The sequence below is a fragment of the Patiria miniata genome, unplaced genomic scaffold (genome assembly GCF_015706575.1).
Source record: "Patiria miniata isolate m_02_andy unplaced genomic scaffold, ASM1570657v1 HiC_scaffold_17, whole genome shotgun sequence".
Lineage (NCBI taxonomy): Eukaryota > Metazoa > Echinodermata > Asteroidea > Valvatida > Asterinidae > Patiria > Patiria miniata.
This window is the reverse complement of record NW_024037055.1, coordinates 3,419,708-3,433,251: the sequence shown is the minus strand read 5'-3', so window position 1 is coordinate 3,433,251 and position 13,544 is coordinate 3,419,708. Positions and strand designations below refer to the sequence as shown.

At 40.0% G+C, this 13,544-nt stretch overlaps 1 protein-coding gene across 2 annotated transcripts; it reads right to left on the bottom strand.

Moving 5' to 3' along the window:
- Positions 1–1,038: 1,038 nt before the first annotated feature.
- LOC119723490 (RNA-binding motif protein, X chromosome-like) lies at positions 1,039–13,530 on the bottom strand. 2 transcript variants are annotated; one of them, XM_038194169.1, is made up of 12 exons: positions 13,431–13,530; positions 12,421–12,554; positions 11,673–11,779; positions 11,136–11,254; positions 10,286–10,641; positions 9,470–9,565; positions 8,493–8,543; positions 7,038–7,124; positions 6,571–6,694; positions 6,057–6,328; positions 5,503–5,586; positions 1,039–3,886 (listed from the first exon to the last, which is right to left on the bottom strand). In XM_038194169.1, exons 2-12 carry the CDS (start codon positions 12,533–12,535, stop codon positions 3,621–3,623), a joined length of 1,677 nt encoding a protein of 558 aa, XP_038050097.1. In that variant the 5' UTR covers positions 12,536–12,554; positions 13,431–13,530; the 3' UTR covers positions 1,039–3,620. The 2 variants fall into 2 exon arrangements, with proteins under 2 accessions (XP_038050097.1, XP_038050098.1); XM_038194170.1 differs by lacking the exon at positions 8,493–8,543.
- Positions 13,531–13,544: the final 14 nt, after the last annotated feature.

The window sequence follows — 13,544 nt, the reverse complement described above, 5'->3', positions numbered from 1 at the left end:
ACGAACATAAGTGTTTATTACCGAAATTTCGTCCTATCCGATTTCGTACTAACCAGAGTCGACTGTGCATGTATTTCTGAACCAAACAATGTGCCTTTAACTGTTTTGCTTTTTTCCCCAACACTTCCGTATTCTGATAATTTTGCACAAGTGTCAACTTAAAAAAAACACCTTTCCTTTCTGACAATTTTATTAACGATTTCCTTTCCTATAATTTTGTACAAACATCAATGCTTCTAATGATGCGCGAAAGGTGGTCCCCATAACATACAAAAGGAGTTCATAATCTCACTATTACAAAGCAAACAAATAAAATAAAAAATTAGACAAATAAAATGAGGATCCCCTTTTACCGGAAAACGTTCTCAATCGTTTTGTATCATTGAAAGAAAAGCATTTTTAAATCTTAAAAAAGTGTGGGTTAGTTTTGAAGTCGTCAAGAGTTATTCAATAATTGAAACTTTAATTTTAGCATTTGTTTCGTTCTATTTTTTTATATTTTATTTTACTACAGGGAAGTTCACAAATTTAAGAATCACAAATTGAAGAACAACTTTTACCATACATTAACAGCCATGAAGGAGAAGAGAAAGTAGTTTTTACAATGTCACAAGAAAGCAATATTAATTTTTGTACAAATAAAATAAAGTAGCGTTTTTGAACGGACCCTAAAAACCTGGCACCTGTTAATTCTGCTCAATGCGGTTTTTCCTTTGGGTGATGCGAACCGAATTTTCACATAGCAAACAAAGCTGCTTCTGTGATAACGAACCTTCCACGACAATATTTCATTTCATTTCATTTCAGATCCATTTGTGATGTTTCATACCTTGTCCGTTGACATGTCTGGCCTGACGAATTCGTGCGTCGCCTGCCCTGCAGCAAAATATTCTGTATTCGGAAAAGTCTATACATGTACATGTACTGGTAGGCCCATTTGAATGGGTACGATTTTGCTAAATGCTACTTATTTTTATCAGTGAACATTTCACTTCAATTCACATAGCTCAAAGGGCTGGGCAAGTTTGTGCTTGTTTCTTTTTAGGCTACTTTAACAGCGAGATTTCTGGCACTAATTGTCCTGGCTTTACAGATTCAAAAGCCCCTCAGACTTCATTTGATAACGATGTGATCAGGCATGCAACGTGACAGTAATACACAAAAAAGGAGGAAACTCCAATCTTTACAAGACTTTATACAGTGTTTTTCAATTTTGAATGACGAAGCGAAAAACGAGGGGGAAATGAGTTGATCCGAGGACAACAGCAGACGGACTTCAAACACTTTTTAAATACACCTGCTCCTATTGAGGTCATCTTCATCTATCATGGGGGCATAATACTGCAAGATGACGAATGATCATTGTAAATGAACGTTCGCCATTCAACGGTTCGGTCAGATTTGGACTAGTAGTAGTTGAACATGATTCGTGTAATAAATGATTGTATTTACCTGCACTAGCAACAGTTCATTTTACATTGACAGCAGTTGGATTGTTTCCGCTGAGCTTTTTTTTTTATCCACTACATGTATGTTACTTAACCCTAACCACGGCCAACCCTTCAAAATCTAACTGCACTTTTTGTTGGAATCTGTTGCACTGGTAAACTGATTCTTTACGCATACCACCCATAATCAGAGCCAAACAGTTTGGGTGTAGAGTTTACCATATGGTGTATGATTTTACAAGAGTGAGGAAGGTGAATCACTCAAGGGGGTAAGCGTTACTGTACCGCACATGGAAACACACATGTGCTTTTTGTTACATTCATCAGAATAATTACAACAATTCTATCTTTTTAATAGCGACAATACCTAGCGGACATTTAAATGAAATTTCTCAACAAAACATACAGGGACGTATCAAATCTGGTTAACAAGTTCTAATTACATACTTTGTATTTTATAGGTAACAGCATTTCCATGGAAATGTATACATGTATATGTGTATTTATGCGATGACGAGCGCAATTATCTTTCCTGAGCACGCATTTACAGCATAATCTTTGAAACGATTTCGCATTTTAAATTGAGCAGCGAAATGGTAAAACTCTTTAGTGGATATAATTTTTCTACGGGGGTGGTTTAATTAATCAAGATAACCGATTGTATGTACACTTTGGTATTTTTTTTCATTTTAAACAAAATGAACTTGAAACAAATGAAGTCATTATTTCAATTTAATGGACTTGACAGATGCAAAGGTTGGACAAACGTGAACGGTGTGCATTGTACATGTACATGTTTTTCAAATTGCTCTGACCTTGGATGTTGTTATATTTTCCATGTTCCGCGTAATTCTGGCGTATCTCCTGTCGCGACAGGTAATGTTGCAGTTTTCGTGCAGATTTTTAAAAACATGTTTGACGTTTTAATAAATATTTGAACCTTTTCTTTCACGAAAAGCTTTTAAGTATTTTGTTTAATCCAGATTGATACATCCCTCCTGGTCGACTTTGGAACATTCTTGGTCTCATCAATTACAAAAATTCCCAAACACTTTTCACACCTTTTTGTAATAATCACCGACTCATTACATGTACCTCAACAATATGGCCTAAGAAACGAACTGGCGATGTTACTGGGGGTGGGGGTAACTGTCAGAAACAGCAGGTTGCTTACTTTTGACTAAAATATATCACCAACCAACTTCAAAATCACACGAAGAAGAAAAACACCTAGCTCTTGTTTTTGGAGTAAGTAGCCACATTAAAGGGAAAAATGTATCAAACAGTAATTTCAACACCATTTTATGACTTGGTTTGTAGAAGTACATGTACATGTAGATAGCCTTCTCTACAGGCCTTCATGTCGATGATGCGATTGATTGGAGAATTTTAATTTGCAATACCTTGCTGCTATTGTGTAATTTGACAATCGCAAACCGTGGCGGGTTCATGAATATGAAGATACATGATTAGGTAGAAATTACTTTTTGGCAAAGGTCTTCAAGCAGGTGAAGAGGTGTACATACCTGCTCAAATGCTTCGATATCTTCCCCCTTAATTATTCACAGATTTTTTTGACACACAGACTTTTACAATTAAGGTGTAGTGTGTACACTTGTACATTCTGAAATGATTTCTCGTTTATGTTTTAACACTAACAGAATTTAAAGCCAAATTTGTACAACTGAGTCTTTTCCGGTGATTTTTATGTTTTGGTTGAATACATGTATTATGAACACACCGATCTTTAAAAAAATTAAAAGGAATCATGATTTTTGTCATCATTTTGCGTTGTTCAAGCCATTAAAAGATATTTTACACGTGTACATTTTAAAGTAGAAACAAATTATAAAACAAGCATTAAAAATACATTTTCACATTTTCTACTAATTTTCTTCCAACACTATAAAACTTTAACAAGTCAACTAAAAAAAAATGTTTAAAAAGTCAACACTGAGAATTTTAAACTTCAGGTCTTTTCCAACTTGGCCTTTCCTATAAACACTTGCTCATTTGTATTTCTGTGCGTCTTTGGCCAGTTTGAACTTTTCACCTGTTTGAACTTTAACTTTGAGGTAATTCAAATTTGGCCTTTATTTACATACACTTAAATCTTTTGTTTCTCTGCAGATCTCTGGCTTCACTTTTTTTTTCTCAGAGTGGGCCAAATTTTTAGTAGCGTTCGTAACCCCTGCTTGGGGGTGGGGGGCGGGAGGTAGGTGGGGCCCGTGCGGCCGGTGCTACCCCACCACCGTTACGATCCAAGGGGCGGGAAGCACGCTCAGCGGGGTACGCCCCGCGGCCTCCAGCAGAGGAGGGCGAGCCATATGAGTCACGCGCCCCGTAAGGGGATTTCTCGGCTGGGCGGGCGGGGCGGGCGTCGGCAAATGAATCGCGGGCGGGGTATGGGTCATAGCGAGGGGCCGCACTGGAAGCTCCTGTATTTTGGGGACAAAGAGAGTCATTATAATATGAACAAAATGTCAAATTGCACTTGATTTTACAATTAAAAAAAAAACAATGTGTGGCATACAGAAGTTCAAGACTTTGCAGCTTATATTGGTACTTCAACACAATTTGGTTTTGAAACTGCAAATATCGGTTAACAAATAACCAGGGTTTCAGTGGTTATTCGTAGATCAGCGATGCCAATATATTTCTATCCCTCCCCCCCCCTTATGTAACTTGTTAGCATTTGAGTCTTTCATACTTCCATGGTGTGTAATATTTTCATTACACAAGCAACAGCTGCCAGTTAACTATTTTGTCAAATAAACATTCATTTCATCTCAATCTTTTGATATATTTATGTAATTTTTGTTTTACTTGTTTGGTTTATTTTTTTGTTTCGATGAAGCAATCTGGCAATTCAATACTTTGAATTAAATTTTTTCAACACATTTTTTTAAAAGTTTTTATACTGGGCAATCTGTATTTTGTCAGGCAGGAGGTTTATCCGAGCATTCAAGAAACGTGAGTAATGGGAAAAAAATATTTTTGCTCTTTACCTCAAATTTCACATGATATGAGCTGTTGAAATGGACATAAATTTTTGTATAACCATATAATAGTCTGTATGTATTTAGCCAGAATTGAGTGATTATTTTCAGATTTTTTTTTAGCTAATACAGAAAATCACACGGAAAGATTTTTTTTAATTTTCCTTTCTATTCCCATTGAATCTATCATTTTCAATTCAAATCTTGAGTTCAGATATTTGAATTTCAAATACTTCTGTTATCATAAACACTTTATGCCAACATGGGGAACAATTTACATTTTGTGTATGCTTCATACTCAGGTAAAAACAAACATTTCATATTCAGCGTGCAGCTTAACCACGAGAATGTTTCAATTTTAACAGAAAATATTTAGGTATTCAATATTTCAACCCCAGCAAAAGGGGAAAAAACACCCAAGCAACGGGGCTGTCCGAACACGAGAAGGAAAATCACTACATTGTACTCCAATAAGTGTTTTGTTTTCAATGCTACTTCGAGGAAAGGCAGCATGCCTGTTAAAGTACATGTATTTGATTCAAGTTCCTTTGTAACTTTAGATATGTAGCAGGTGCATTTAACTAATTTATCCAAATATTTCACTATGACCGATTGCCAATTCTGACGAGTTATTTCTACACTTCCTCATGTGTACTTATGCGATGCTCGCCAAAAAAAAAAAAAAGGAATTAGATAATTTTCATTGCAAAGACCTCCAGTTTCTGCTCTGTAATGGAATTGGAGGATTGATGTGTGCGAATTGCAAACTCAACCGTGAATAAAACATTAAAAACCAGTATTTTGCTTTTTCACGGCTTGGCAACATACCAAGAAAGGCAGTGAACCCGTTTATGCTAAGACTCTTCAGCTGTGAAGCCAAAAAAAAGCCATCAATTTCACTGATTTTTTTCCGTCAAAGATTTAGTTCTTCATAAGATGGAATTGTGCGTCGGGGTGATGTTAATCAAGATTTAGTTTAAGTTCCATCCAAAATTAGCAACGTAGTAGATTAAAAGATTTTGTCTGACATGATATAGATGTATGGAATACATTACCTGCATAGTCACGCTCAGAGGCCCTGGCTTGAGATCTGGGGTACTGCTCAGCATAGGCTGATGAACGACTAGGTGCTGCTTCACCTGTTAACCAAATCAAGTGAGCAATCAATTAAACAATCAATAAGCAATCAATCAACAAATAATCAATACAATCCAAGCAGCACATTGATATGAACAATTCCTCAATCGTTTAGTTTGAAACAAGAAAGCACTCAGAGAGCGCAAACATCCACCAAGGCTAGATAATTCCCTGCCATATTGTCAGTACACCCAAAGGAAATACTCGCATAAATGATGAACCCCCCTTAAAAAAAAAATCCTGGATCCAGACCCAGATCCGGATCACTTCCAAAATCTAATGGAGTTGTACTTGTAGCAAGGACCACCCCTGAATTTTTTTTCATGCAAATCCGTCCATAACTTTTTGAGTTATCGTGTTAACAGACAAACCAACCAACCAAGCAACCAACAAGCTAACCAACGCCGATGAAAACATAACCTCCTAAATGATAATTAGTAGAGTAACCCCGTCTCGACTGACAACCACTTACGTTCGTATTCCCTGCTGTAGCCTGCCTCGGCCCGATCCCCGTACTCCCTTGGTGGCGCTCTCTCGTACGCCCGCGCTGGTGGCGGGGCCCCGCGCTCCTCTTCAAAGCGGCTGGCAGTGCGTGCCGTGGCTGGCGTGTAATCGCGCTGTGCGGCCGGGGCGTCGCGGCTGGCCGGCAAGCTGTAGTCGTAGGACGGCCGGGAGGCTGCGGCAGTGCTGTAGGAATCCCTGGCGGGCGGGGCGTAGGGATCACGAGACTCGCGACTGGCATAACTGGAAGAAAGAAGGACACATCATGAAGGATGAGTCTTTAACTTGAAAACTTTTATTTAATTTTATGAATATTCCTTTAGGGAATATTTCTCAGATGTTAGTTAATCTTTCCTTTTTTTCAAATTCATTTTTTAATAACAGTATTCAAATATTCAATCCTCTAAAACCTTCCATATGATCTTTAAGGATCTTGGAAAAATTACGGATGATGTTAGACCCCAACAAATCACTAAATTTCATACCCGTCCCTCTCAGGATAAGCTCTGCGTGGGGGCTCCTCTCTTGCTGGGGGGTAGCGCTCACGGGCGTAGGGGTCTGGTGCTACCTCATCGTAGCCACTGCGAGATGGCCTGGCTGATGCTGGAGCTACAAATTAGAATCGAAGTAAGAATAAGTCAAGACCGCCATGGTGCATCGGTAAATAAAACCCATCTCAAGAAATACTACTTCGCAACACATTTAGTAAATCTTAACCCCTATTGGGGTTTTTTTCTTGGCAACTGCTGAATGTTACAGAATCCAACAACAAGGAATCAGGATTACAAATTCAGTGAATTTGGCTTATAATAGACAGAATATACTGGCAACGTTAATACTTTTTGGCCGAACCAATAATTTACCAATATGCTCATATCGACATGATCTGATATGCTAATCTGAATATTAAATCAAATAAATGGTTTGGAAAGAATTGACGTGATGCCTGTACCTGCTCCGTATTCCTCTTCTGGGTAGGCCCTGCGACGAGGCTCGGCAATTGGCTCCTCTGCATCATACGCTGAACGAGGAGCATGATCTGAAAACAAGGCTCAATCTATTAACCCTAACCCGGGAGGAGTGTGGAGGATTGAGGATGAATGCACATTCAGTACCGGTTGATTTTGGAGGATTGGGGATGAATGGTGCTTGAAGAAAAGAATGATTTTGAAGGATTGAGGCTGAATGCATTTTGAGAGGCAGGACTGTCAGAGGATTTTTTTGGAGAATTTGGATTGAGGATGGTTCCTAGCTATAAGGGCCCAGAGGGGTAAGGGTAAACCCAAACTCTAAACGCAATCTTCTTCGAAAAATTCCCACATCCTTCAAAATCTACCACTATGCAGAAATCAAGTGGAGAACTTTCAGTTCTTCGACTTTCACACTTTTAAAGTTAAAATGGCTAGGCTCTTTTCTTCCTCCTTCCAGCAAAACCTCTGAAATAAAAAAAAATTCTGGTGGATTTCAAAGGATTTTGAAGGGTTAGGGTTAATGAACCACAACTCCCAAGTTATTTAGAAATCCGCCTGAATCTGCTAGAAACCAACGCTGTGCAGAAGTAGTTGTAAACTAATAAAACATTCTGTGTACTTAAAGGGAATATACATCATTTGCTTTTGCTGTAATTTTCAGATATGGATGGAATTGGGGGTTGGAAATATATAGCAAATATAGTTACACTGACTGTTTTGAGGTTTTGGGCTCGAAAATGCTATAAAAACCAAGAAAAACGATCATTTTCCTGTAGTCTGGTTCCCTGACTCCATATAAGAAGAAACAGAGCAGTTTACATACATTGGGGAATTGTAAGGTCAGGGAACCAGTCTAGCTGGCTCGTACCCGTTCATGGGTTTGTAATCGATTGTAAACAAGTGCAATGGTCAATTGGGGCCAGTATTTGAAAAAAAGCCAGTTGTTTCCAACGCTGATCGGCCGATCAGCGTTGGAAATTGATACAAAAATACCACTTTTCTTGAAAATGACAGTATACCAGGTGCCATAATTTTACAGGATGCTTTAGACTGTCATTTACCAACATCCTATTAAGGTATTTCGCAAAAACTTGGTAGTTTTATTTTTCGATGTTTGCAAATGTTGTATATTCCCTTTAAAACTCGGACTTCAAACCTCATGCAAAGTGAGAGTGGATGGATTTTGTGGTCCCAATTCCATGAAAATCATACAAAACCAAATGTTACATTTTATCAGATTGAGATTGAGATTTAGGGTTAGGTAAATTCAAACAGTTGGAAGTTTGACAGACACAAAAACTGCTGCAAGAAGTAGAGATTTGTGTTTGAAAAATGCTTGAAATTAAAATCAGATATTTTGAAATCATATTTTAGAAATCAATCATTGTGATCAAAACACACAGAGGTGATTTCCACAAATCGTTTTGCTTACATACCATACTCAGGCACGGGGGCATAGGGACCACCTCGACTCGCACGTAAAGGCTCTACAAAAAGGCGTCAGAAAAAAACTAACACTGTAACAACCTATTGGCTTCAAGAGATCGTCTCAACATTTCCTTAAGAAGTTTTATTTTGGAACTTTCCTTCACGAAATACAACTTGCTTGCAGCAGGACCAAACATGTTCAAACGCTCGAACAATGTTTTTATAACACTTTACATTTAATCAGTGGCATTTAATCCAGCTCTACTTGGAACCATCCTACATCCACCAAAATCCAACAATGTGCATTAAATAGTGGTGAGATAAAAATAAAGATTTTTTAAATGTGGTTTGAACTTCAGTATTCTGTTTGGATTTTGGAAACCGGATATTCGAAACCAACCTTAAACAAGTCAGGTGTTCCATTTTTTGGGCGACAGAAGCTAAAGAAAACAACTGGAATATCCCCCAATTTGCTCCATGGTCTGTGATTGTGACTGCATTCACTCGCTAGTGGACTTCTTGATTCATGAATAGCCTGCTCATTTGACTGATCAGAGAGTTCCTACCCTTTTTTTGCAACATCACAGTTTTCAAGTGTTTTGGTAAAATGCATTCAATCCTGCAAAATATACCAAATCATGAACGGCATTCCATTGCCGCACCTCACTCGTCACATTTTGTTGGCATGACTGTGAGCTGAATGCGAACTTCCGGTGAAATCGGATAGCTGTTATTTGGTTTGAAAATTTGTTTTTGGACAACCTGAGTTTTCCCACCACTAGACAACCAACTTCATATTTTGTTGTACATCCACAATGTTCGGAAATCAAGTCCAATTGTAAGTCATAGATGTTGGATTTCTGTGGATTTAGGGTAGCGAGTAATAAATACATGTACACATAACACAACACAAGAAACACAATACGACATGGTATTACAATTAAACGTACAATCACGACGAACAAAAAGAAATTGCTCTCCTTACCTCTACGTGGTTCTGGTTCTCTTTCAAATCCTCTGTCATAGCCACGAGGTCTGTAGTCGCCCATGGCACTCGTAGGCGGAGCAGACAGCAGTGGCTCTGAGAAAATTACAAATATTATATACAACTTTAAGTCTTTCTCTTGTTTGCAACGAGAGAACACTTCTTTTACATTTGGTGGGGAAAGCAAGGTGAAATATAATGTTAACATATAATTCCGATCTTTCAAATAAATGGGTTTTGATAACCTCAACTGGAGAGGTAGCAGTTTTAATTTTTGTAGGAGACATTCGCACTTTGACGTATGCCTGCAACACAAGGATCAGTATAAATCAACCAGGTCAAGCAGGTCAAGTTGCCATTTGAGATTATACACCTGAATAAATGCCCGTCAGCTGATTGGTGGGTCGTTGATGACGTGTCATTAAAGTATTTGTTCCAATGCACGAAACGGCCGCACGGTAAAAACAGAAGTTCCAGTGCACAGTCACACTTAGAGCAGTTCTGACCAATCAGATGATGAGGATTTATTCAGGTGTTGTATAAAACAAATAATGAATGTTTCACATTCGTGCAATGGAAGGAATAATTTCGTAGTTCCATTCCATCTGTCACCTCGTGAAATTATTCTTACCATTGCACTCATGAACATTCATTATTTGTATACTATTCAGAGCTGCTACACAGGTTCAGATCAATTGTGGCAAGTTGTTTGAAATGTCTCCAGGGTTTCGTCTATGGAATTAGTATATAAATCTGCTTTCATTATTAACTAGAATGGCTCTGAAATACCAGTCTGAGATATGATTTAGTTGGTACCTTTTCCACCCCTTGGTGGGCAGGCCCTAGCCACAGACTGAAAGTCATCCCTGGACGACGGACTGTCAGCATGGTGGCCAGGCCCGCCGCCCCTCGATGGGTATCCACCACGGGATGACGGAGGGCCACCTCTGGTTGGTGGGCCCCCTCGACCCACAGGGCCACCCCTCCCTGGGGCGCCCCTCCCTAGGGGTCCCCCACGGCTTGGGGGACCTCCGCGGCTAGGGGGACCTCCGCGGGATGGGGGACCTCCGCGGGATGGGGGACCGCCTCCCCGCCCTGGGGGTCCTGAGAGGAGGGGTCGTTCCATGGAGGATTCAAAGCCACGTCCACGGCCTGGTGGCCCACCTCTGCCCCTAAAAACAAAAAAAATCAAAAAAAAATCAGCATCTATCAAGACATAAAAGCATCCATTGAGGACATTTTTTATTCTCAGCGACCCAGAGGAAAATAGCCTCGCCCTTTGGACCAAAACAAAACAGCAACATAATGAAAAGCATTTATTTTCAAAGTAACAAACGTCATAACCCACAAGCCGTCCAATCCCACGTCAAGTCACAAGCAATTCAAATGAACTGTGACAAATGCATTCTATCTTATTGTTTATCCTGCTATCTGTGACCACTAAGTGACTAGTGATTTACTTGTGACCTCCTGGGGCTCCCCTCCCTAGGGGTCCCCCACGGCTTGGGGACCTCCGCGGCTAGGGGGACCTCCGCGGGATGGGGGACCGCCTCCCCGCCCTGGGGGTCCTGAGAGGAGGGGTCTCCAGATGTGACCAGATTTGGGATTTACTCACAATTTACTGTCATGGACTTGTGATTTACTTCGGACTGTAATTGTGACTCACCTGAATCCACCCCTTCCTCTGTCCATGCCACGCGGGCTGGGGCCTCCCCTCCCTGCCAATGTCTGCTGCTTAATGCCCTTGAGAGCCATGTCCACCTTGATGAACTTCCCATCAAGTTCCTGAAAAGTAATTTTAGAGAGTTGAATTGACCGATCCGTTAAGCCCCATCCCCACGATGTTTTGGACCAATCACGGCCAATCAAATGTGAGACAAAAGCCGACAGGTGTAACGGCATGGGCGGAATCTGAGCCTGGGTCCCATACATAGGCGACTTTTTCTTGCCTTAACTTAAACCCTCTGTTAATTGCTAAATCTTTACGCAAGTAAACACGACAAGCAACATGCAATACCAATGGAGTACCGAAATGTGTGTGAAAGACATTAGCGCTTGATTCAGCCCGTGAACCAACACGCGCGCGTACTCCATTTGTTTGCACTACACTTACTGGTTCTAAATGATGTCACACTTCGGTACTCCATAGGGTTGCAGTTAAAGTCAATCAAGTCCTTATGTCTTTTTTTTATTCGCAACTTACAGTTTCTTTCATCCGGCTGACTGCATCTTTTGCATCACTAGGGTTTTGGTAAGTGATGAATCCGAAACCACGAGACAAACCACTCTCCTTGTCTCTCATCAATAAAACTGCATCGGAAAAATAAAAAAAAATTGAAACAATAATGAAGCAGGTTAACTTGGCGTTCCAGGCCAGAATCCTAGTACGCTAGAGGTGGAATATTTTTTTAAGTTAGGGGATAACCTAAGATTCCCTCCCCCCACAAAAAATGTCCCTCCCCCCCCCACAAAAAATGTCCCTCCCCCCCCCCACAAAAAATGTCCCCCCCCCAAACCCCCCCCCCCCCCCCCAAAAAAAAAGCCCCCCCCCCCCACAAAAAAAATTCTGATCAACTTATTTTCAATGTTTTGGGCCAACCAAAACACTGTATTAAGGTTTTAGGGGCCTACCAAAAGCTGAATTAACCTCGACTCCCTAGGGGAATTTATTAGGATCCTTCCTCATTCTTGCAAATCCCAACACCAACACCATATGGTAAACTGTGTACATAACAGTTGGACTCTGTTTTGGTATGCCTAATCCCACGTAAAGCAAAATCAGTTAAATAGTGCACATCCTAGCAGATCCCAACAAACCCTGGTGTTGGGAGTTTGGCGGGTTGGGGATCGTTAGGTTCAAGTTTCAAAACATGAATTAAGTTAATTCTGTTCCATTTCTAAGAAAATCTCCTACCATCGACAGAGGTTTCAACTGCCGGTCTTGTACTTACCCTGATCAATGGGACCCATTTTGGAAAAAACGTCCCGGAGTTTATCCTCATCTGTTTCGAAGGACAGATTTCCAAGGAAGATCTTGGTGGGGATGTCATGTTCAGCCGCAGGCATCGTGATATTGTGTTCTTAGCTGAAAAGGGAACACATTCATTAATAGTTTGCGTCATTATTTCTGAACAAAATTCTGACAGTTAAAAAGGGTTAAAAAGCCTTATCGAAGTCTCGGGCGCACAACGATTGGGGGATAGAAATTGGGTTAACAAACCCATGTGTGTGCACGCCATTACGTGTTTATGCATTCGGACATTTACAGCAAATTACAATACAGTGGGGAAAACTGTTTGCAGTTACATGCGTTGTAATATCAGGCAGACACTGAGACAGGTTTGCATATGGTTGCCAAGGTGACCGGCGAGTTGGCGCATGGATGAATGCATATTAATGATGAGCAAAATATTAACATGGCTTATTTTGGAAATCCTTTTTCAGCCATTGCAATAAAGTTGGGAGAAAAAAAACATGAATTTTCTGAGAAATATTTCCAACATGTCCAAGATTTCAACAAAATTAATTTAAGTTCAATTTACATTTTCAAAATTGATATTTTGACTCCTTCAATTGTCCTCGACATAGCTGATACACAACCACCATTTTGCATGAACACACTTCATTCTTTTCCCGAATCGACTTCCCCTTAATAAGGGCCTTATTAATTTTTCCACAATTTTTTTTTCACTTCAGTTAATCCCGCACAATGTGTCGGAAATATACGCCCGCCCATTAGTTTCATTACACCTCCCCATAATGACATACAAAACACGTGTGACACATCAGAACCCCACACATCACAGGCATTCGACAGTTCTAACAAAATTCCTTTGTCGTGTGTGGCGTTTTGAAGATAATTCCTCTACAAAAACATACTTTTAAATACGTTTATTTCCTACCCACATTATTGCCTTGAAAACCAGTTATTATAATGAGCCACATATTTCCTTTAACTTACGTTTAAAACAGCAGAAATCCGAGCTTTTCGTCAAGCACTTCGCAGTTCGCTTGCTGTTCAGAAAATTAAAGGACGCCGCACATGCATTAGTTGCGCACGCGCAGGAAGAGGTTT

Bases quoted from the DNA above. Each gene is read 5' to 3' on its own strand.
- LOC119723490 (XM_038194169.1), bottom strand. From the start codon at position 12,535: ATGCCTGCGGCTGAACATGACATCCCCACCAAGATCTTCCTTGGAAAT. The intron at 9,566-10,285 runs GTACCAACTAAA...TAATTTTCTCAG, and splicing joins CCCACCAAGGGGTGGAAAAG to AGCCACTGCTGTCTGCTCCG. The intron at 6,695-7,037 runs GTACAGGCATCA...TCTAATTTGTAG, and splicing joins AGAAGAGGAATACGGAGCAG to CTCCAGCATCAGCCAGGCCA.